The following is a 25,759-nucleotide window of genomic DNA, read 5'->3' as shown; positions in this document are numbered from 1 at the left end:
GGTCATTATTACTTAACAGTGATGTGACTGGATCTGTGTTTTCCATTGGAATATAGATAGGAGCCACCATGTCTGGACCCGGATTAATTTGTTCAGTGGTTGAGAAAGGTAATGTAGAGGTGAGGTTCTCATGTGAGCTTCCATCGTTACTGAGTATAGGGTCTGGCAGTGCCCCGGTGTTACTATCTTGAGAGTCTGACATAAGAAAATGACGTTTTACAGTAAGATTTCTTATGAATTTGTTGATATCAAGGATCGTGTGAAAGATGTCAAAGTTATTAGTTGGTGCAAAATTTAAACCCAAAGATAGAACTTCATTTTGTGCCGGCGTGAGTACGGTCGATGATAAATTGACCACGTTCGGATTTATGGTTGATATTTCCGTGATCGGAGGTGACGGCTCTGGTTTGATTCCAGCCTTCCTATGTTTCCTGCCGCCCCTCCTTCCTCGTTTTTTGATAACGTGTACTGGTTGGCATCGGGTCTCTGTGGGTACTTTGGACGGGTTCCATAGTTCTCGTCTTCAGAGCTTCTGACAGGGTCTGTTCTCTCACATCAAGGACGAACTGGCAGCCCGCGACCTTCCTTCTACCTTGGATGCCCTCATCCTATTAGCCACCCGGGTTGATATGGGAATCTGGAAGCACACTCAAGAGGTTCGACAGGAGAGCCGGGTCCACAGACCAACACCCTCGGTCCAGAGACCACTATGGCCTTCCCCTAGTGTAGACAGAGTCCGGCTATCTGAACAGGAGAAGCAGCGCAGACGCTCCTCTGAACTATGTATGTATTGTGGCCTTAAAGGTCATTTTGTGCGCCAATGCCCACAGAAACCGAGAGACTCCAGTACCTAGGGTTGGTTGGAGAGGCAACTCTAGGTGGAACGTCTCCAATTGTTAAAACCTCTCCAAAATTATCGATTCCTGTGGCCGTCGTCTCCGGAGAGATGTCACATCCTTCCTCCGTCAATCTTGACTCTGGAGAGGCTGCTAATTTCATCCAGCAGGATCTAGTGGATCGTTTCCGTCTACCCACAGTCCTTCTGGAGAGACCACTGGCTGTTGCCTCTGTGAATGGTCTACCATTGCCCGATCCGATTATGCTCATCATGGAGTCGTTGACACTACGAGTCGGAGCTCTTCACTCAGAGCAGATCACCTTCCTGGTACTACCTAAGTCTATCAATCCTATCCTGCTGGGTCTGCAATGGCTCCGCCTTCACGCCCCGGTTCTTGACTGGAGTTCCAGAGAAGTTCTTCAATGGGGTTCCAGATGCCATAGCCATTGCCTGTCACAAGTCCGTCCTATTATGCCCCCTCTGCCTGAATCACTCTCCGGTCTACCATCTCAGTATGCCAGTTTTGCAGATGTCTTCTGCAAACGAGAAGCTGAGACGTTGCCTCCACATCGGAATTGAACTGGTTCCTAATGCTTCTCTTCCCCGTGGACGAGAATATCCTCTCTCATTGCCAGAGACTTTATCTATGTCAGCCTATATCAAGGAGAATTTGGAGAGGGGTTTTATGCGAAAATATTCCTCCCCGGCTGGGGCCGGCTTCTTCTTCGTTAAGAAAAGAGATGGATCTCTTCGACCCTGCATTGACTACCGTGGTCTCAACCAGATCACGGTCAAGAACAAATACCCGTTGCCACTTATATCCGAGCTGTTTGATCGCATACGAGGAGGCAAAAAAAATTTCTAAGCTAGATCTGCGGGGGGCTTATAACCTAATCCGGATTCGCCGGGGTGACGAATGGAAGACGGCATTTAACACCCGCGATGGGCACTACGAATACCTAGTGATGCCCTTCGGACTGTGTAACGCTCCCGCAGTATTTCAGGAATTCGTCAATGATAATTTCCGAGATCTCCTCTATATGTGTGTTTTAGTTTATCTCGATGATATTTTGATTTTCTCCCCAGATCTGATGACCCATCGGAGGCATGTCCGTCAAGTTCTTCTGCGACTAAGAGAGAATCGCTTATATGCCAAGTTGGAGAAGTGCGTCTTTGAAAATAAGTCTTTGCCCTTCCTGGGCTACGTCATCTCAGATCAAGGTCTTAAGATGGATTCTGAGAAACTAAAGTCTCTCCTGGAGTGGCCACATCCTCATGGCTGAAAGGCGATTCAATGGTTCCTTGGATTTGCCAATTTGTACGAATTTTGTTTATTCCAAACTTTTCATCTCTGATGGCTCCCATCTCTACCCTTACCAAGAAGGATTTGAACGCCAAGGTATGGACTCCAGAGGCAGCGGTTCTTCTGATGTATTCGAGGTGAGGGAGATCCTGGACTGCTAAAGGGTAGGAGGAAGGACCTTCTATTTGGTGGACTGGAGAGGGTTTGGTCCTGAGGAGAGGTCCTGGGAGCCAGAAGAGAACATTAGTGCTCCTGCTCTTATTAAAAAATTCCTCTCTCGCTCTGGCCCCAAGAAGAGGGGACGTAAGAGGGGGGATACTATAGCGCCCATGGCCACGGGCCGTCGGGTTTACTCACCTCCCGACGCCTGCAGCCATGGATCCGTGAGCACTGGTCCCCATCTCCTACCTAGGAGACGCCAGCGCTCACTTCCGCTCCGTTCTGCTGTGTTCCGTAGGGTGCACGCTCGTGCCCGTCCTTAAAAGGGCCAGCGCGAGCACATGAGGAAATCATCATCATCATCATCAACGGCCCATGATTTCCTGGCCTATAAGAAGTTCCCAGCCCTTCTGATCCTTGCCTGAGCATTGTTAGTTTATCCCAGTCTGTCTTGCAAATGGTCCCTTAGTGTTTCCTATTCCAGTTGTTACCCGTGCCTTGTTACCTGTTCCTGTATCCCGTACTGTTCTTGTTCCTGTGCCTACCAGTGTTGGAGTCATGTCTACTGCACCTGCTGTAGTTTGCCACGTCCAGTGTCTTCTGCCACATCGGATACTGCCCGCCACAACTGGCGCTACCTGCTGCACCAACCTCCATCAGTGCTGAAGCCACAGCCACCGTCTGGACTGGTTCAGGTACCCAAGCGTTACTATCTACTATTGACTTTCATATAGACTGTGACCTGGTCAGCTGCCTCTCCGCTATGGCGGAGCGGCCTAGTAGGTCCACATACCCTGTGGCCGTGACACTATTGGCGTTCCCTTCTATGACATGGACTGAATTGTCCAGACTTTATGCACTTGCACTTTTGATAGGGCATTGCCACCCTTAGAATACTGCACCACCTATACCCCAACATAGAGATTACAGTATATTTTGTCTATGGCATAGGTTTCCTTATTCTGACATGTACATGTGAACTTGTATAGAGTCTTCTATGTTCTGATACCACTTTTATACATATGGCTTTTGTACTCAGTTTTTCTGTATGGCATTAATCTTGGAGTGGCCTCATTGTTATGAAAGGGAAGGTGTCCCTTGTGGACATATCTTAGCCCGTTACCGTACTGTTCTAGGAGTTTATATATAAGTTTCCTAATGTGTAGCTATACTCTGGAAATCTTTTTTTTGGACGATCAGAGAACCTTTGACTAACATTGGCTATATAGACAACAAAAGTATAATCATTTGCTATCTGGAAACTGTCAACAAGCCAGCTAGGTGTTGTTATCAATGTTATTATGGCGCTTTTTGTATGACTTGTGTGAATAACCAGGCCAGCTCGGCTCATTCACAGTAAAATGTTTTTCTACACTGTACAGTGTAAAAACTAGTTCTAAACTAGGTAAAAACAGCAGAAAAGAATGTTAATGCTTTATAAATATCCTTAAAATTATTTTAATTTTGGAGGTTAAAAGACACCTAATCTGGAGTTATATCACACATAGGATGTAGAACATAGTTCTACATACAGATACTAATACAAATATTACTTAATAAAGCTTCATATATCAGTTACCTGGAGCTCCTCTTCACCCCAGTGCAGAGGAGGACAACCTCTGCCCCCTGCTCCTTAGAAGAGACTACTTTTGGGTGTTAGCTCAGTCTCTGGAGATGTTTTCAGATTACCACTCTTCCCTATGTCCCACATGGAAAGCGGTAGTCTGAAGTTATGGGACATTTTATCAAAACCTTCACCCACAAACAAACCCACACACTCTAGGACCAGTTTAATTAGACGCAAACTGACAGTTCGTTTTTAGAGTGTGGGAGCAGAGTGGGATACTGGGAATCATTCATGAACATTTGGTTGTGGCCTATTGATATAGGTCTGCTGTAAACATTGTTATGCATTTAAACCAAGTTTTATCGAGTTCTTCCATACGAGAGCTATATCTTATTCTAAGCCAACACCCTAGCGAATAGATCATTAATTTGGGTATTTTGTACTACTAAAACCCCTTAATGACCAGGCCTGAAAAGCCCTTAAAGAGAACCTTTCACCTGCCCATACATGAGCAGCTGAGTGCACCATGTAATAGGCAGTGCTGCATAAATCCTGGGGCACTTTAAATATTTTTCCTATCCTCCTCAGTTATTTAGATATCGGTGGCGTTCTATTTGGCACCCAATATATAAATAACCCAATGGGGTGTGTAATTGGCAAGGGTGCGTGTTACTTTGGTTATGACGCTGTCCCTCAGATATGGACCGTGCCACAGCAAAAGCTGGAGAGAGGAGAGTGTGTGTGCGCCCGCACGGGCAGCTTGACAGCCACCACTCAATAGAAGAGAAGAATGTGAATTATTCTTCTTCTGTTCCATGGGAGTATCATCAGCAGCGGCGTTGGAGCTGTGCGCGCTCCCCACGGCTCTCGGCAGACAAGGACGATTGTAACACGCCCTAAGTTGTATAATTTATTTTTGCTGCGTGAATAAAGGAAAAAGCGATTTTCAGCATTTTTTTTTATTACGTTAACGTTTCACGCTATTTAACCGGTTAAATAAATTCTTCAAGTTATTACGGTCACATAGAATCCCCTTTGACTGCGGCGATGAAAGGGTTAAACAGCTGGGGTCTGAGTTTTTTCCGATCCTGCTTAGAGGACCTAGACCAAGGACCTACACCGCTGCCATCAAAAGACAGTAGACGGTCAGGAAATGGTTAATGTCTTCTTCTACAAGGATCATAGCACCTTGATCAGTCACAAGGGTAAATTTTCCCACCACTCAATCTATGCTAATGTGGCAGAAACAACCCCACTAGGATGGATGGAACAGATTTTCAAGTGCAGAAATGTTTTCGGCAAATCAGTAAAAGGAAAATCCAGGCAGTAGCTATCTATTAGGTCTTCTCAAAAATAGGAACAAGGGACGATCTACCTTTATGTGTTTAAGTAGTAACCAGAGGTGTAATGATCATGGTCGTAGGAGGTGCGACAGTGACCGGAGAAGAGGGCTGTCAAAGATCCACAGGCGTACGCCATTTTCAACTGGATCCTTGTCCTCAGGACGCGGACCTAGTTCAAAACTCTCCCCCGCCTATGTGTGCACCTATTGCCGTGCCCACAGGCCCCCCTGCCTAATTAGGCCCTGGTACACAAAGACTGTGCCAGGGCACAAACAAGCTCCAGCATACAACCTTCCTGACACTGCCCGGCATCAGGACTTTGTGTGCACTGCGGCACAAAGCTTGGGCCTGATGTCCTGAAGTGGCAGAGGGGCCTTGCGTGCTGGGCTCTAAAGATAAGAGGAGCCAGGAGTGGTGAGAAAATGCTTTTTTTGTCTGATCTGGGCTTAATCAAATGGGTCCAAGCTCGGGAAGGGGGAGGCATTTAAAAAATGTGACATGGTGCCCAGCACAGTATAGCTATGCCCATGGTAGAAACAATATATAAACTGCATGTGTATAATGGTGTAGAATGCGAGTAAGAACAAATTTAATAGTAACAAAAAAATTGCTGTAAATTTAGTTGCTGTACATGTTTATTGCAAAAATAAACTGATCATTTTATTCATTAATGTCACAATACATCTTTTTATCATACAGAAGACATGAAAATCATAAAGACTTACAGAAACTAAAAGCAGAAAAGGGGAAATTCCTTACAAAACACATTTTTCATTAAGTAAGACACTGCGTTTGGCCATTACATTTGGTGTCTGCGCCAGAAAATTCTTGTAACTTATACACAAATGTGCCCATACACTTTTGGCATACAGTTGGCCAGTATCTATCAATATACCTGTGCCTCAATTATATAAAAAAAACACAACTGTATGCAACGAACATATACAGCGCTATATGTTTTTTTTCTCTTATGGTATTCAACGGCAGAGGCATGTAACTAGGCATACCTGTATACGCATACCGTTGCATACATCTGAGGTATACGTTTGGCAGAACTTTCCAAATGGTGCCTCTAAATCTAATCCCGAAACGTGCAAAAGCTGGCTTACATGGTGTGACATGGAGTGCAAATAATTCCTGACTGCTGGTTCTCAAGAATTAAATAGTGGAACCTCTGAGACGTCCATCTAAAAATTGATCTGACAAATGGTCTTGAATAAGGGGGGGGGGGGGGGGGGGTTCTCACGAAGAAGATGGCCAGTATGCATCTTATATGATGGAACAGTAAATCTGTCACAGGAAATTTGGCCTGGATACAGGGGTGATCTTCTCAAAGAGGTGGTCTTCTGGAGAGATTTCACTGTATTACTAAAAGCCTTAGTATTCCAATGTATGAAAACCAGTGGAATTCCCCCTTTAATGGATTGAATAGAATCAGAGTACATTTCTCTGTAGTTTTACATAGGTAATTATTATACCATTATTCTATTTAGAATCCACAACTGTAATGATTCTAGATTATGCTAGGTATATTTTCTTTTCTTTTTTTACCATATACTTGTCATTCATGTCAAGCCCATGCAAATTAAATCCTGAGAATGAATTGCAAAAATATGGCACTAAGGAATACTTTATAACATTTCTTCTAAGCACATTGAATAATTTGGTTCATCCACTTCATCATATAACGTGCATACATCTCATTTGCACAAAAAATTGGTAAAACAAGAAAATATACAAGAGAGCATTAATACCAAACCACTCATTCTTTTATATCCTATAATGATGCTTCTTCATCCTTTAAGCACAGGATACTACATGGTGATGGTGGGTATGGAGAAGTCCTTCAAGCCGTTTGATTATTTCATAATCAGGTAATGCCAAGGCGTTGACGTTTAATCCTAGCATACGTGATACCACCTCTCGAAAGTCTACCAGCTGCAAAAAATAAACGCATTTTTAGCATTCATGTAACATTTACAATAGTATAATCACTTCTATAATGACCTTCACTTGTCTTAAGGGTTTTCAAGAACTAAACAATGCAGTCCTTCCCTCATTTTATACCATAATTTGTAGTAAACATTGTAATAAACATATGTTAGTCCATAAAAAAAAGTTGTGCAATCATTTACACTTCCTAGTGTTTTCTGTTTGATAAATGTGCCCTATTGTACCTATTAACCTGGTGGTATAGTAACTAGAAGTGTCCAATGCATGGATGTAGTGGAGTAGTGTGTAGTACCTTGTTTATGCCTAGGCCTTATCAACCTTAGGCTTCGTTCAAGGCTTCCGTCAGACCTTTCCGTCAGGGGAACCCATAGCTTTCCGTTTGCATTACCATTGATTTCAATAGTAATGCTTCCATTGCAAATGGTTTCCATTTGTTTTAGTTCTGTATGGTTTCCGTTTTTTTGTTGGAATCGATAATGCAGTCGACTGCGCTATTGATTCCGCCCCAAAAAATGGAAACCTTACGGAACGGAGACAAATGTAAACCATTTGCAACGGAAGCATTACCATTGAAATCAATGGTAATGCAAACGGAAAGCTATGGTTTCCGTTCATGGGTTCCGTGAGACCTTGCCGTCAGCCCGACTCAGATGTGAACGAAGCCTTAGTACAAATAATTCAATAATAATGTTACGTATGTAAATATATGACAATATACCAAGAATTTGGCACAACAATAGACATAGAATTTAAACAAACAGAAACAAATCACGAAGTCATTCCCCACATCATGTAGCATCAGTAAAAATATAAGAAACAAAATTATGGTACAACAACATATTAAAAAATAACATGAAATAATTCAAGTAACCTTTCAGAGAAGATGAATCTTACATGTCTCCTGTAACAGTGTGTCATGTCTGCTCCCTCCTAGAGCCAGAACTGATTGAACTGTTCCCTTCATTGTAGATGGGTACATTTTGTTTGTTTATTTTAACTAGTTCTTGTGCATCCACCATGTTCCCTCAATATTTTGCAACAGGGACTGTGGCCCTTAAGTGGATGTAGACTTTAATAGAGTTGCCAAGACAACACAGACTAAGAAAGCTAACTACACTGCATTTATTCATTTCTTACCAGCTATTAAGTAAAAGCAGCAATTGATATCATGAATACACATATAAACTTCATTACGGCACTGAAAAAAAACATTTCGGCAGAGGTAGAGATTCTAATGGTCATGAACACCACTTGATACAAGTGCAGTACTTAGCAATCTTGCTTGGTCAGAGATTTATGCACCCGAAGAGGGGAATAAAGGGATTTTACGGGTTATTTAAAGGGGCTGTTTCATGGCCAATAAGCACATCTGAACACCATAGATGGGGCCCCCACTCTGAATCCCCCTATATGAACCAGAACAAAGAGCTGATCTACAAGAGCGACTCCCGCTCTGGTGAACTCAGCCCGTCCATGCATAGCATGGAAGGTCATATAATGCTACATCCCCACTGCAGCAGCCGATGAAGGGGAAATATCTGGCGACACACCGCTTCCCCTGGTAATAGAAGCTGATCGCCAGGGGTTATAGAAGTCAGACTTCAGCTGATTCCCATGCTGGCTTCATTTGAAAAGGCGTTGTCTTTATCAGACAACATGTCCATTGTTCTATCTTCCTTGCGGTCTTAAAAATGTTTACAAATGGATACAATGCACCAATCTGCTATAGTAAGATACCACTCTGGGGAGGAATATATTGTAGCTACGTTATGTCACATGTTGGATAAATATACTTATTTAGTATAAATATTTTGTTAATCTAAGAAAAATAAAAGGTAATTTCCATATGGCATGGGAAAACTTGCAGAAGTACTGTGCATTGTTATACGGTATATATAGTAAGGACCGACTTGTATTCTCAACGTGTACATGGCAGTGTAAGTATTTTAGAACGGAGAAAGGAAGGGACAGGTTCCCGTTAAGAAATTAAATCTGAGCTCCAACAGTTGCGATAGGCTACAAGTCCAGCTTTTCTGTTAGACAGCCTTTATAAGCAGGGCCTATTGTGTGCAATGAATACTGTGTTAAAAATGGCGCTTCCTCTACTTGAACCTGTCAGTCACATGACCGATCATGTGATTTCCATATGTCCCTTGCATGGCAGAGCTGCTGCGTCTTGCACACCCATATCAGTTCTACTGTTATCGCCTGTAACAGAGGCTCCTATGGATGCCTCAGCTACAGCGGGAAACTGCACAGTAAAAAATAAATGTAAAATTTTATTTTTTGCACATATTACCCTTAATAAAACAAAAATAAAAGAAAAAATGACACAAAAATTAAGCAATGAAAAAGAAGAAAAAGGAGGAACTATATCACAGCACTAAACAGGTGAATCATGTGGATATTGTGTCATGAAAACCCCTCCAAACTTCAGAGGGAGGGAGAGGATTCATTTAAGAAAGTAGTGGCATGTAATAAGGTCTATACAAGTAACAGGTTTGTGTCCAGATCTCCAGTACCAATGACTGTTTAGGGTTACATGTCATGCATTTTGGAGGGTTTTGGGGTAGTGTTCATTTGGTGTAGTGTTTGGGGTTTACTTTTTACAGATACTGTTGTGCCCTCTCCCCTCCAATAAGGTGAGTCCCCATGTCTGAATATATTCTTGGGTTTCTTTGTTTTTATTGAAGGGTTCTCTCCTTCAGTTTGGGTATTTTTCTGATCAAAACGTATTTGCGTAGCCTAACACAAAATTGCTAAACAGTGTCTATCCTTTATGACCAAACACTGACTCGCTGTGAAGGGGTTAAAAAATATAGTAGAGCAATTAAAATTCTTATGGAGGTGCTAAAAAGGTTGCTGTTTAAACTAATTGTGTGACTTGTTAGAGAACATAGATACAACATTCCTGAAAGTCAAGCTTAACCCCTTAATGACCAGCCTCTTTTAGACGTTAATGACCAAGCCATTTTTTATGTTTTTCCATCGTCGCATTCCAAGAACTATAACCTTTTTATTTTTGCGTCTACATGGCTGTATAAAGTCTTGTTTTTTGCGGGACAAGTTGTATTTTTTAATAGCACCATTTTGAGGTACATATTATTTATTGATTAACTTTTATTAACTTTTTTTGGGGGGGGGGGGATAGAAAAAAATCTGAAATTTCGCCACTCTTTTTTTGCATCTTAAATCAACGCTGTTTACTGTGTGGTATAAATAACACAATAACTTTATTCAGCGGGTTGTTATGATTGCAACGATACCAAATTTGTATAGTTTTTGTATGTTTTACTACTTTTACACAGTAAAAACGTTTTTTTTTCAAAATTATTTGTTCTTGCGTCTCCATATTTGAAGAGCCGTAACGTTTTTATTTTTTCGCCGATGCAGTTGTATGAGGGCTTTTTTTTGCGGGACGAATTGTAGTTTTTATTGGTACCATTTTTGAGTAGATGCGACTTTTTGATCACTTTTTAATCACATTTTTTTAAAGTCAGGATTCACAGAAAACAGCAATTTTTCCATCTTTTTTTATTTAATTTTTTACGGCGTTCACCGTGCAGGTTAAGTAATGTAATAGCTTTATAGTTGTTGTCGTTACGGACGCGGCGATACCAAATATGTGTAACTTTTTTACTTTATTTTGTTTTTTTAATACTAAAGCAGTTTGTAAGGGGAAAAAGTGGGTTTTTCATTTTTTTTTCACATTTTTTTTTTATTAACTTTATTAAACTTTTTTTTAAACTTTTTTACTAGTCCCACTAGGGGACTTTAATATGCGATTCTGCGATCGCTATTATAATACACTGCAATACTTCTGTATTGCAGTGTATTATGCCTGTCCGTTTAAAACGGACAGGCATCTGCTAGGTCATGCCAGAGGCATGATCTAGCAGGCATTCGCTCCAGGCAGACCTGGGGGCCTTTATTAGGCCCTCGGCTGCCATCGGAGACACTGACACTCGGCGATCTTATCGCCGGGTGTCGGTGGGAGAGAGAGGGAGCTCCCTCCCTCTCTCCAAAACCACTCAGATGCGGTGCTCGCTATTGAGCACCACATCTGAGAGGTTAAACGGGTGAGATCGATACTAATATCGATCTCACCCGGCAGAGCAGGGACGCCCCCAGCTGCCTCTGGCAGCTGAGAGCAGGGAGATTTGACAGCTCCCTGCTCTGTTTACTTATTCCGATGCCGCGATGTAAAAAGTCTATGGCATCGGAATAAGGCCCGTTAGTGACCGACGTAAAAAGACTATGAGCCGGTCACTAACGGGTTAAAACGATTATTATTACTAAAGCAACGCACAAAACTGCAGTCAGAAAGCAAAAAAAAAAAAAAGGAAGAAACAAATATTTTGGTGTTTTTAATGATTTTACATATTATGATTTTTCAGGCTGACTAGACTATAGAACTGTGAACTATGTTTTGCTTTGTTGGACGTTCTAGTCTATTACCATAAATTGCAGATTATGCTGATGTTACATATTGACTTTTGCTGCACATCATGTTGCAATTTAAATATCGCAACAACATAACTTTTCATAGCCAAGACTATTGAATAAATAAATGTGTATGACACAAACTGTCTCAGAATAAAGTGTCCTTTTTGCCCACAGCAACCAAGTCACTAAATATATGAAGTCCAATGAGTCCTCAATATGACACCTTGAGGGGATGCAACAAACTGTCCTACTTCAAGTCAGAAAACCTGAAACTTAGATCTTTTAAGACCTTAAAAAGTTTAACCCCTTGGCGCTGCAGCTGTTTTCCGGCTTTTCATTTCTTTCTCCCTGCTTTCCAAAAGCCATAACGGTTTTGTTTTGCCGTCAACTTAGGAGGATGAGGGCTTGTTTTTTGCAGGACGAGCTGTAGTTTTGAATGTCACCATTTGAAGTACCATATAATGTACTGGGAAACGGAAAAAAAATACATTGTGGGGTGGAATTAGAAAAAAAACTTGACTTCACCATTTTTTACTGGGGTTTCCTTGTTACGCCGTTCACCGTGTAGTAAAAACAACATGTTAACTTTATTCTGTAGTTAAATACATTCAATTACTTTTACAAGAAAAAAACATTTTATTAAAAAATCTAATTCTTTTGCGTGCCATATTCGGAGACCCATAACTTTTTTTTTTTTCGCCTTGTTGGAACGGTGTGAGGGATTGTTTTTTTTACGGGAGAGTTGTAGTTTTTATAGTACCCTTTTGGGTACATAGGACTTTTTGATCAATTTTTAACTCCATTTTTTTTCTGTGGTAGCGAGGTGACAAAAAAACAGCAATTCTGGCATTATGATTTTTTTTTCCTACGGCCTTCATTTGACAGGCTAAATAACATTATATTTTAATAGTTCTGAGTTTTACGGTCGCGGCAATATCAATTATGTTAACTTTTTTATTTTTCACATTACTTTAGGTAAAAAATGGGAAAAAATAGGTTTTTTGAACTTTAGTTTTTTTATTACATTATTAAAAATGTTACTTTTTTTTCGTTTCCTTCAGGCACTGGAACAAGCAATCGTTTGATCGCTGGTGCAATACACTGCAATATCATTATTGAAGTGTATTATGCTATTTACTGGCCCCTATTAAGTCCTGACTCTGGCCGGGATTTGAGTTATCACTGATCCCTGTGGTTGCAGGGAGGTGTCGGCTGTATGTTACAGAGGAAGCTCAGCCCGTGAGCACATTCCATACTCTCCATCGGCAGCTGTGACATACAGTTTCATCACATGTCGCCAAAGGGTTAAAGGAATTGCCTAATTTAGAAACCTATTTTAAAATACACTATTAGGCCACTTTCATGCGGCAGTGTTTTGGTCAATTGTAAGCCAAAACCAGGAATAAGTCCAAAACACGGAAGAGGTGCAAATCTTTCCATTATACTTTTGATCTCTGTTTATGTTAATTTCCTGCTTTTGGCTTACAAATACTGATACAAAATACTGGCCAAAATACTGCTGGGTGAAAGTCGCCCACAAGAATTTTGAGTTAGTAGCAGGTCCCCCATTTAGGACCCCCACCTATTAGTCAGAGTGTAAAGTAGCTGCAAAGTGCATCTCTCACTCAGAAGGACCCAGCATTTCATACATTACAGCCTATTCATTTCAATAGTCACCATGTAATGCATCATTTCCCCTGTAGAGGTGCTGCAGGGGAATTGAACACTTGCAACCAGGATACTCTGTGACAAGCTTATTTTCAGGGGGCACTTCTAATAAAAAGGGATTACAAATAGGGACAAATCTTTTAAAGGAGAATTTCCACTCAAAACAGCTATATATTAGTCTATTATCAGTTAATGAAATTCTATGGCCCTCCCTGCTCCTAGTGCTGATCACGTAACACGAAAAGTTAAAGAGGCTCTGTCACCAGATTTTGCAACCCCTATCTGCTATTGCAGCAGATCGGTGCTGCAATGTAGATTACAGTAACGTTTTTATTTTTAAAAAACGAGCATTTTTGGCCAAGTTATGACCATTTTTGTATTTATGCAAATGAGGCTTGCAAAAGTCCAAGTGGGCATGTTTAAAGTAAAAGTCCAACTGGGCGTGTATTATGTGCGTACATCGGGGCGTTTTTACTACTTTTACTAGCTGGGCGTTCTGACGAGAAGTATCATCCACTTCTCTTCAGAACGCCCAGCTTCTGGCAGTGCAGACACACAGCGTGTCACGCTGTGACGTCACTCACAGGTCCTGCATCGTGTCGGACGAGCGAGGACACATCGGCACCAGAGGCTACAGTTGATTCTGCAGCAGCATCAGCGTTTGCAGGTAAGTCGATGTAGCTACTTACCTGCAAACGCTGATGCTGCTGCAGAATCAACTGTAGCCTCTGGTGCCGACACGATGCAGGACCTGGGGCAGGAAGTGAGTGACGTCACAGCGTGATCTCTCGAGAACACGCTGTGTGTCTGCACTGCCAGAAGCTGGGCGTTCTGAAGAGAAGTGGATGATACTTCTCGTCAGAACGCCCAGCTAGTAAAAGTAGTAAAAACGCCCCGATGTACGCACATAATACACGCCCAGTTGGACTTTTACTTTAAACTCGCCCACTTGGACTTTTGCAAGCCTCATTTGCATAAATACAAAAATGGTCATAACTTGGCCAAAAATGCTCGTTTTTTAAAAATAAAAACGTTACTGTAATCTACATTGCAGCGCCTATCTGCTGCAATAGGAGATAGGGGTTGCAAAATCTGGTGACAGAGCCTCTTTAAATGAAGTGCATTGCTTGAATTTGTTTCATTTATCATACATGCACACATATGTCACCTGTTTCTCTCTCTTGGAGACCTCTTCTAAGGTTTTCTTAAGCGTCTTCAGCTCGCTGGTGATCACTTCAATGAAATTGGTTGCTTTCTCTTTCTCCTCTTTCGCTTCCAGTTCTGTATAGTCTAATTCTGATTTAACAGACATGAATTTCTTATGGGTTTTGCTTTTAACTTTCTCCAGGTCATCCAAAGATTTGCTCAGCTGTTCAATAGTTTTGTGCTGTTCCAGTGTCTTGATCTGGAAATATAATGGCCACATATAAATAAAAAAGTTACACTAAATAACATAATAAAAAGAGTTAAAGAGTTTAATAATTTAGTTTAGCTTCTACTTGTAGCTATACATTTTACAAATCAAAAATAATTTTGGTGGGTACATCAGTCATATGTTTTGCATGACAGATTTTTTGCGGCGGAATCACTGCCGCACAAAACGCAACATCTGCTAGTTGTTGAGGGTTTTACCTCCCCATTGAATTCAATGGGGAAATCCTGCAACAAATAAGCAGCGATTACGCATATACAATTGACATGCTGCGGATAAAAAAACACAGGTCAATTTCTGAGCAGTTTTTCTGCTCAGCATTTATGCAGCATGTGGATGAGATTTGTTCAAATCTCATCCACTTTGCTGCTACTGTATCATGCTGCAGATTTTAGTGGCTGCATATCTGTAATGTTTGCTTTTGGCCACATGGTTTTTACACCTAAAACATCAAAGGGCTTGTTCACATATGTCCGGCACCCATCAGCACCCATCGTAGCATGGTTGAGGGGTGCAAATGGGTTGCAATTAAGTAATCACCTCTTTCTTAAACAAATACTCTACCGAAATAAAATTTTATAAAAAAGATTGTTGACTATGAGAGATAGCAAAAGACCTGGTTTATATCCTGCCACAGTTCAGCGGTTGTTGTGCCCCAAGTTGAAGTCCTAAAATGTTTGTTTGGGACATGCTGTCTGACAACCTTATTAATAAGACTGTGTGGTTAGGTATAGGGGCCATTTCCCCATTTCTCACACTTATAAGTTTTTGAAAATGAGAAAAATACAGTGTTGGTTGATGTATTATCCAGATTGAGTAAACGTGACCAGCACCTCATCTGAGAACACAAATATTCAGAGGTTCAGCCAGAAGAGGGTATAAAATGTGGTAACAAAAGTGAGCAGTATGTGTTAGGTAGTGCATGCCTGGTAAGCAGGCCATCAAAAAGGGCACATCTGATCAGCTCAAAACAGGATTGGCACTGTGCTGAAAGCAAATCATGCTGTGCCTATCTCAGAATTTCCTAAAAATACATTTTAATTGAGACGTTTTTCGTTTATTTCATGGACAGCATGAGTTATACGGACAGCTCAATCTAGGAAACTTTTCCTATATCATAAAATTCTATTTGTTTTGTGCCACATGGATTCAGTAATTGGGACAATCTGATCTGAAACGATCTCATATGCAGCTCAAAACAGGAGTGGCCCTGTGCTGACTGAAATCATGTTTTCACATCAATTAAATTCAGTTTGGCTTTTTTTACCTATGTCAAAACATAAGCACAAAATTCAGTGTTCAGTAAGCTTGAGATCTAACAGGTATTTTTGTGTAGTATAAAAAAAAAGAAATAAAGATTTTTTATATTTATGTAATCCTGACCTCTGCTGGTGTGAGCAGAGATTTTACATTGGCAGTGATAACTAAGGATATGTTCACACGCTGAGTCAAAAACATCTGAAAATACGGAGCTATTTTCAAGGGAAAACAGCACCTGATTTTCAGACATTTTTTGAGCAACTCGCGTTTTTCGCGGCGTTTTTCACAGCTGTTTTCAATAGAGTCTATGAAAAATGGCTCCAAAAACGTCCCAAGAAGTGACCTTTTTCAAAGCCGTTTTTCAAAACGAACGTGTAAAAAAACGGCTCATCGGAACAGAACAACGTTTTTCCCATTGAAATCAATAGGCAGATAGATGTTTGGAGGCGTTCTGCTTCCAATTTTTCGGCCGTTTTTCCGGCGTTTATGGCCCCCAAAAAACGGCCGAAAATAGCCCGTGTGAACATACCATAATAGAAAAGCAGTAATGAGCAGCCATGTCAGATAGGGCTAGATAGTAAAATACATAAAACAATCTTATTTAATAATATTCATTAGGCCTCAAGCAACTCGGAAGTTGTATTGAGCGATTAGGGTGTATTCACAGTGTGGTTTTGCCGCACGGCTGAAAACCGCACTGAAAAAATGCATGCTATTATTACCATGATTACCAAAAAAGGCGGCAAAACCGTACCATGGGAATACACCTTAACACAGACCTGTTCATTAAGCCTAAGGGTATGTTCACACGACCTATTTTCAGACGTAATTCAGGCGTTTTATGCCTCGAATTACGCCTGAAAAGACGGCTCCATTACGTCTGTAAACATTTGCCCATTGCTTGCAATGGGTTTTACGATGTTCTGTTCATACGTATTGTCATTTTACGCGTCGCTGTCAAAAGACGGCGCATAAAAAGACGCCCACGTCAAAGAAGTGCATGTCACTTCTTTGGACGTTTTTGGAGCCGTTTTTCATTCACTCCATTGAAAAACAGCTCCAATTACGTCCGTAAAGGACGCCGCGAAAAACGAGAGTACTTGCAAAAACTTCTGAAATTCAGGAGCTGTTTTCGCCTCAAAACATCTCCGTATTTTCAGACGTATTTTGCGTTTGCGTGTGAACATACCCTTAAAAGCGTTTTACAGGATTAGGAAATCTTGTCTGCTTTCTTCCAATTATATTGCCACACCTGTCCAGAGGTTGTGTGTGGTATAGCACAATCCACTTTTCGGAAGTGAGCTGTAATACTACACACATAGACAGGTGTGGCGCTGTTTCTGGAACACCGTTAATTTGTCTGCACTAACATTAAAGAGGTTAGTACGTCCGGAAAAAGCAACAGGCAAAATGCACGTTGGCGTCTGAGGTGGTTGACTCACAGGTATTGCCTTAGAATATCCAACTCTGGTTGGTATACATGTATTTACCACATTATTTTTTAGTACCTGTATGTACTCATTGGGGTACACGGTAGTTGTGATGCTAATGCAGATTAGGATTTATGTCTTTTAGGCCTGATTTATACGAGCGTGTGTGTTTTGCGCACGCAAAAAAACGCAGCGTTTTGCATGCGCAAAAGGCACTTGACAGCTCCGTGTGTCATCAGTGTATGATGCGCGGCTGCGTGATTTTCGCGCAGCCGCCATCATAGAGATGAGGCTAGTCGACGTCAGTCACTGTCCAGGGTGCTGAAAGAGTTAACTGATTGGCAGTAACTCTTTCAGCACCCTCGACAGTGAATTCCGATCACCATATCGAGTAACCTGTTAAAAAAAAAAGAGGTTCGTACTTACCGAGAACTTCCCGGCCGTTGCCTTGGTGACGCGTCCTTGGTGACGCGCCTCTCTTGACATCTGGCCCCACCTCCCTGGATGACGCGGCAGTCCATGTGACCGCTGCAGCCTGTGCTTGGCTTGTGATTGGCTGCAGCTGTCACTTGGACTGAATTGTCATCCCGGGAGGTCAGACTGGAGGAAGAAGCCGGGAGTTATCGGTAAGTCAGAACTTTTTTTTATTTTACACGTTCACGTATATTGGGATCGGAAGTCACTGTCCAGGGTGCTGAACCAGTTTAACTCTTTCAGCACCCTGGACAGTGACTGTCTCCTGACGTCGCGTACCGGAACATTTTTTGCCGGGTTCGGTCAAAACGAGTTCGGCCGAACCCGGTGAAGTTCGGTTCGGACGGTTCGCTCATCTCCGTTTGGATGTTAGTAAACAGAAAAGCACGTGGTGCTTTTCTGTTTACATTCAGAGTTTGACAGCTCTTGCGCGAATCACGCAGTTCGCACGGAAGTGCTTCCGTGCGACCTGCGTGGTTTTCACGCACCCATTGACTTCAATGGGTGCGTGATGCGCGAAAAACGCAGAATTTTAGAACATGTGAGTATTTTTCAGCGCACTCACGCTGAGCAAAACTCACGGACTGTCTGCATGCCCCCATAGACTTGTATAGGTCCGTGCGACGCGCGTGAAAAGCACGCGAGTCGCACAGATGTATATCACGTTCGTGTAAATGAGGCCTTAGGCTCAGTTCACATCTCGTTTTGTGCACACGTTTGTGGTATACGACGACGTATACATTTTTAAAGTTACAAAAACGTATGCATTTGTAACATAACCTTTTTTTTAATTAATTCACAAATAAAGTTTATTGTAAAACATCAGAGGTAAATACAGAGCATTGAGATGTGTAGACGTGTCCACTGCAAGTACAAAAGAACACAATAATTCAATACAGTAAGTTCAGACAATTAGGACAGAGTAAAGAAATGTCATACAAAACAATTGCATATAAATTAATACAAAGCGAGTAGGGTATCTGGAAATTATACACTCCTTGAATATTTATAAACCAGCGTGCAGAGCTGATCACTGCCTAAGGCATAATATAAAGAATTAACCAGCTAACTAGAAAGGTATAGATGCATAAAAGTATAACACAAACATGTCAGGTAACATTCAACGGAAGATCAGGACCTACAGTGAAGGAAATAAGTATTTGATCCCTTGCTGATTTTGTAAGTTTGCCCACTGTCAAAGACATGAATAGTCTAGAATTTTTAGACTAGGTTAATTTTACCAGTGAGAGATAGATTATATTTTAAAAAAAACTGAAAATCACATAGTCAAAATTATATATATTTATTTGCATTGTGCACAGAGAAATAAGTATTTGATCCCCTACCAACCATTAAGAGTTCAGCCTCCTCCAGACCAATTACACGCTCCAAATCAACTTGGTGCCTGCATTAAAGACAGCTGTCTTAAATGGTCACCTGTATAAAAGACTCCTGACCACAGACTCAATTAATCAGTCTGACTCTAACTTCTACAACATGGGCAAGACCAAAGAGCTTTCTAAGGATGTCAGGGACAAGATCATAGACCTGCACAAGGCTGGAATGGGCTACAAAACCATAAGTAAGACGCTGGGTGAGAAGGAGACAACTGTTGGTGCAATAGTAAGAAAATGGAAGACATACAAAATGACTGTCAATCGACATCGATCTGGGGCTCCATGCAAAATCTCACCTCATGGGGTATCCTTAATCCTGAGGAAGGTGAGAGCTCAGCCGAAAACTACACGGGGGAACTTGTTAATGATCTCAAGGCAGCTGGGACCACAGTCACCAAGAAAACCATTGGTAACACATTACGCCGTAATGGATTAAAATCCTGCAGTGCCCGCAAGGTCCCCCTGCTCAAGAAGGCACATGTACAGGCCCGTCTGAAGTTTGCAAATGAACATCTGGATGATTCTGAGAGTGATTGGGAGAAGGTGCTGTGGTCAGATGAGACTAAAATTGAGCTCTTTGGCATTAACTCAACTCGCCGTGTTTGGAGGAAGAGAAATGCTGCCTATGACCCAAAGAACACTGTCCCCACTGTCAAGCATGGAGGTGGAAACATTATGTTTTGGGGGTGTTTCTCTGCTAAGGGCACAGGACTACTTCACGGCATCAATGGGAGAATGGATGGAGCCATGTACCGTCAAATCCTGAGTGACAACCTCCTTCCCTCCACCAGGACATTAAAAATGGCTCGTGGCTGGATCTTCCAGCACGACAATGACCCGAAACATACAGCCAAGGCAACAAAGGAGTGGCTCAAAAAGAAGCACATTAAGGTCATGGAGTGGCCTAGCCAGTCTCCAGACCTTAATCCCATCGAAAACTTATGGAGGGAGCTGAAGATCCGAGTTGCCAAGCGACAGCCTCGAAATCTTAATGATTTACCGATGATCTGCAAAGAGGAGTGGGCCAAAATTCCATCTAACATGTGTGCAAACCTCATCATCAACTACAAAAAACGTCTGACTGCTGTGCTTGCCAACAAGGGGTTTGCCACCAAGTATTAAGTCTTGTTTGGCAAAGGGATCAAATACTTATTTCTCTGTGCACAATGCAAATAAATATATATAATTTTGACTATGTGATTTTCTGTTTCTTTTTAAATATAATCTATCTCTCGCTGGTAAAATTAACCTAGCCTAAAAATTCTAGACTGTTCATGTCTTTGACAGTGGGCAAACTTACAAAATCAGCAAGGGATCAAATACTTATTTCCTTCACTGTATATTTATACCGCGTTGAAAGTGGAGGTCTATAATGTATACATGGAATGTAAGAGGGGCCAACTGGATACGGGCCAAAGGGGAGCCACGTCCGCGGCAGCAAACTGATTAAAGGCTCGGGGGCGAGTTAGAGATGCTGTGATGGGGGAAGCAGGCAGTGGCAGGAGACTGCATCCATCATAGCCCAGATTTTGGTGAATTTGAGAGGACAGTTTCTATGTTGGAATAACCATTTCTTGTGGGGTAACATACTACCAACCAGAGACAGCCATTCTGCAAATGTAGGGGTACGACAGGACAACCAAGTTTTGGCTAACAGCTTTTTGGCATAATATATATATAGGATCAGGAGTAAATATACAAGTCTTAGGGCGCAGTGGGACAGGAGACCACATCTCATCGTTCAGAAATTTGATAACTTGATCCCAGAACCCGGATACTTAGGGCAGGACCACACTAGATGATAAAAGGTACCCGAGGTAAGTCCACATTTAGGGCATTCGTCAGGGTAGTCAGGGCGAAAGCGATGTAATCTAGAGGTGGTATAATACGCCCTATGCAGTATGCAAAATAGTGTGAGTCGCTCATTATAATTGGATGATACAGATTTAGGGGAGGAGAGGGCCTTGTCCCACTCAACCTCAGTCAGCGGACCTACGTCACCTTCCCATTTTACCCTTATCGGGATGAGCAGAGATTCTCTGAACTTGCAATAAAGATGAGAAACCAGGTGTTTAACAGGGGGAGAAAGTAGAAAGTTAGGAAGTGGGAAGCTGTGGTACGTTAGTTCTCCGGGGCCCAGCTGAGTCTCAAGTGCATGTATAACTCTCAAATAAGAGAACAATTGGGAGGAGGGGAGAGCAAATTCCTCCTGCAGCTCTGGGAATGTCTTAATACCACAGTCAGAATACATATGGGAGAGATACCAAATACAATTCTTGTGCCAGGGGATATCAAAGGAGAGCTGTAATAACTCTGGGAGAGCTTTACAGTGCCATAGAGGTGTGTGCCTAGTGATGCCAGTGGAGTAGAACGTGCACTGGGACACACCCGATAGCAGCTGGGCCTGGTTCAGGATCGGATGGTCGCGTAAGTTTCCACCGGTATGCAGTCGGCCACAAAACAAAATATGCAAAGGGTGAGCATAATGTGTACTACATGGGGAAATAATTAGGGTCTGAACTCTCACACGCTCGGCCGCTCCCCATCTCGCCAGGTGACACAACTGACCAGCTATATAGTACCATTTAACACTTGGGAAAGATACACCTCCCTCATCCCATGGGGCAAATAGACGCCGGCTAGCCACCCGGGACCTACAATTATTCCATACAAAGGAAGTGAGTATACTCTCAATACGCAGTAGTAAACAGGTTGGGAGGTACAATATAAGGGAGATTGCTGGACAATATACCGGATATTAGGCATTAGGGTCATTTTAACTCAACTCACCCTTGCAGCTGTAGATAGGAGCAATTAGTTCCATCTGACAATTTTGGTAAGTAAAAAAGAAATCAAAGGGGTGATATTGAATGCTTCGAAATCAAAAACTGATCTGGAAATCTGTATACCAAGATACTTAATAGAGGTGGACCAGAGCAGTGAGGTAGACATCGCCGAGGCAACAGGGGCCAATATAGCTAATGGTAAAATATGGGACTTAGACCAATTAATGGATAAGCCAGACATTAAACAAACATGTTTAATTATAGAAAGTACAATATGCAGGGACGCCCCAGGGTCAGCGAGATACAACAGGGTGTCATCAGCATATATGCTGACCTTTTCTTGTACAGGGGAGGTTAAAACCTATATTTCAGCGAGAGGTTCCACTGCCAGCGCGAATAGTAGAGGCGAAAGAGGGCAACCTTGTCGGGTACCTCTATACAAGGGAAAGGGGTCCGAAGTCCAGCCATTTACTGCCACTCGTGAGATGGAGCCGAGTATAATAATTTAACCCATTTTATAAACTCGGATCCGAATCCAAATTTCGCAAATGTTAAAAAAAGGAAATCCCATTCTATTGAGTGAAAAGTCTTAGCGGCATCTAGGGAAACTACGACCTGAGCGCCGACATCCTCACGAGTGGACTGCAAATTAGTGAACAGTCGGTGAAGATTAATGGCTGTGGCTTTGCCAGGCATAAAGCCCGTCTGGTCTGAATGTATCAGAGACAGTATAACCGTATTAAGTCGTCTAGCCAAAAGTTTTGCCAAAATTTTAATGTCAGTCTGGAGGAGTGAGAAGGGGCGGTAGTCGCATAATATAGGATTTTTTCCTGGCTTAGGCAGTACTACTATCGCTGCTTCCCTCATTGAACACAGAAGTTCTCCAGAGTCCAATGCCGCCTGGTAAACATCCAGGAGATGGGCAGCCACAAAATCAGCATGGGCCCTGTAAAATTCAACAGGCAGGCCATCACTACCGGGTGATTTAGATGCCTGGAAGGTGGCCATGGACTCCAGAATCTCCTGTACAGTAAAGGGGCCATCTAAATACTCAAAAAATAGAAAATTTATTCACCAAGCATAAAAACTGCAACGTTTCAACCTCAATAAGGGTCTTTATCAAGCATAGTAATAATACATCAGTGCACACCTTTTATATACCACCTGCGATATGACATCACTTCCTGTATATCCACAACAATAATAACGTTTACTGAACACTCATAACACTAGAACTAAAATGGATACCAGTAGTTCTGAACTCCCTATTGAGCCCTTTCGGCTCAAGAGTATCTAGTTCATAGATACAAGTTTTTATGCTTGGTGAATAAATTTTCTATTTTTTGGATACCTGAGTGCTGCAGTCCTTTCTTCTACTACTCTGTACAAGTTGTCCTGTTGGACCTGGGACAGTTTTACTGCTTGCACCTTCCCTACTTGGGATTTCTACCTTGATCCCCTCTGGAGGAACTCTGTTGGTTGTGCTGCTGATTTATTGTTTATTGCCATCTAAATACTCCCCGTGGGCAGGCGATAGTGGGGGGAGGGTTATCTGCTCCAGATATTCAGCAATTTCTGTGGTGGAGGTGGATATGTGTAAGGAATATAATGTTTCACAATATGAGCGAAAGGCAGATAAAATTACCAGTGGATCAGAGGACTGGGCATCATATGAGACCTCGAGCAGTGATATCACAGGAGGTTCCCTATCACCCATGGCTATGCAGACTAAAAGTTTACCACATTTTTCACCATGTTCATAGTACGATTGTTTGGAAAAGAAGGCTTTTTACTGAGCCTTATTATTTCAGGAAGTTTGGTACAAACAAACCTTGCAAAGCCATTCTGATTATTGATATACTGAAGTTCGGCCACCAAAGCATCATTAGCCAGTTTGAGTTCGTTATGTGCCAAACCCCTCTTCAAATCAATTATTGCTACAGAGAGTGCACTATGTGCGTATTCCTTGAAGGAGTCCCAAATAACTAAAGTCGAAGCGCTGCCGTCATTGTCAAGAAAAAACTGATGCCACTTAGTCTGGAAATAGTCAGACGGGGGGGAGAAGTTTCAGCCAAAAGGGGTTCAATCGCCAGCAATTTTTTTGAAGGATATATTTGGGAGTAATGCATAGACGGCCAGGAGAGTGGTCCGAAACCGACCTGGAAAGATGCTCCACAGCCGTCAGGAGAGAAGTGTGTACCAGCATTAAGTCAATACGGGATAAAGACTCAAATTGAGGAGCGAAACAAGAATATTGTGTGGTAAGGGGCTTTATAGTTCTCCAGGCATCCGTAATATTAAATTCTAATAGGAGAGAAAGGAGCCGGAGATTCAGAATTTTGGTCAGGGCGGAGGAACTTGTCCAAATGCTTATCCCAGGAGGAATTAATATTCCCCAGCCAAATACTAGGCACAGACGGGTGACTGGTCTCAAACAACAAGATGGCATTAATTGTGGCTAGGGAAAAGGGAGGAGGAACATAAACCCCTATCAGGAGAAATGGTTTATGATAAAGAAGGCAGTGTATCAGAACAAATTTATGGTATGACCAACCAATCCAGGGTCTATTTAGAAGACAGGGCTTGTCGTCGGTCATGTGGGTCTCCTGAAGGCATATAATATCACAGTCATGCTTTTGTAAATACCGAAATACAAGGGCCCTCTTAATGCGATCGTTAAGATCTCTTACATGCCACGTTAAAAAAAGATACTAAGTCAGAAGACATAGTAAAGTGTAGAAGTGAAAACGGAGGCCCAACCGATCAGGACGGACCAGTATATGAGGAGCATAATATACCTGAGACATGTAAAAATTAGAAGTGTGATATGCACTGTGGAAACAAACATGCAAAAAAAACAGGTGGAAACAAATCTCTACCCCCCTCCCTACTATTATGCGTGCAGGCATGAATGTTGGATCCCTCAAACTAAAGTAGTCGTAACAACAGTAGTACAAATTACAAACAGTAATGATCAAATAGCATGTGAAAGAAGGGTGCAAGGGCAACCCCCACAGTAGAAAAAAGGATACTGAAGAATAAAGGTGTCCATACGGTGAACGAATAATCCACAGTTCCATCATAGAATGTCAAAGACGAGAAGTGATCTAGAAGCTTGGAACTGCGGGACAGTGGAGATACACAGCTACAAATGACAGCAATTAGGCATTTCGATGACGAGGAGAACCGGCTTGACCACGAGGACGAGTTTCCAGCCAGTCGAGGACTTCTTGGGGAGCGGTGAAGAAATGTGACCTGCCATCATCCAGAACTTTCAGCCGTGCAGGGTACATCATTGCGTACTAAAGATCAAGTTCTTTGAGCTTTTTCTTGGCAGTGAGGAATAAAGCTTTCTTTTTCTGGACCTCAATAGAGAAATCAGGGTAAACTGAGATCTGTGAGTTAGCATACGGAATTCATTCTTTTGTCTCTTGTGAGTTTAAGGATAGCGTCCCTGTCCCGGCAGTTGAGGGGTTTAGCAATAAATGTGCGTGGCGGAGGTTTGGACATAATACGGTGCGCACTCTACACTGCAAATATGACAGAGAATTTCTCCCTGCCGAAGGTGGTAGTGAGCAGATTTCACAAGGATTCAGGAGAGGAGCCTTCCGTACACTCTAGCAAGCCTATAATGCAAAGGTTACAGCGCCTCAGTCTGTTCTCCTGATCGTCCAGGTGCTGATGTAGTCTGGTGAGGCCCTGT

The 25,759-nt window shown here is 42.1% G+C and overlaps 1 protein-coding gene across 2 annotated transcripts in view; it reads right to left on the bottom strand.

Moving 5' to 3' along the window:
• Nucleotides 1-5,887: 5,887 nt before the first annotated feature.
• Nucleotides 5,888-25,759, bottom strand: part of CCDC170 (coiled-coil domain containing 170) — a 151,210-nt gene continuing 131,338 nt past the window's right edge. For both annotated transcript variants that reach the window (XM_075862870.1, XM_075862871.1), the window contains exons 12-13: nt 14,446-14,682; nt 5,888-7,148 (exon numbers count right to left, since the gene is read on the bottom strand). In XM_075862870.1, the coding sequence (XP_075718985.1) occupies nt 7,011-7,148; nt 14,446-14,682 (375 nt within the window). In that variant the 3' untranslated portion in view covers nt 5,888-7,010. The remainder of the gene's footprint in view (nt 7,149-14,445; nt 14,683-25,759) is intronic.

This window comes from Rhinoderma darwinii, chromosome 4, assembly GCF_050947455.1.
Source record: "Rhinoderma darwinii isolate aRhiDar2 chromosome 4, aRhiDar2.hap1, whole genome shotgun sequence".
Classification (NCBI taxonomy): domain Eukaryota; kingdom Metazoa; phylum Chordata; class Amphibia; order Anura; family Rhinodermatidae; genus Rhinoderma; species Rhinoderma darwinii.
Note: the sequence above shows the minus strand (reverse complement) of the source record. Positions and strands in the feature narration are given on the sequence as shown.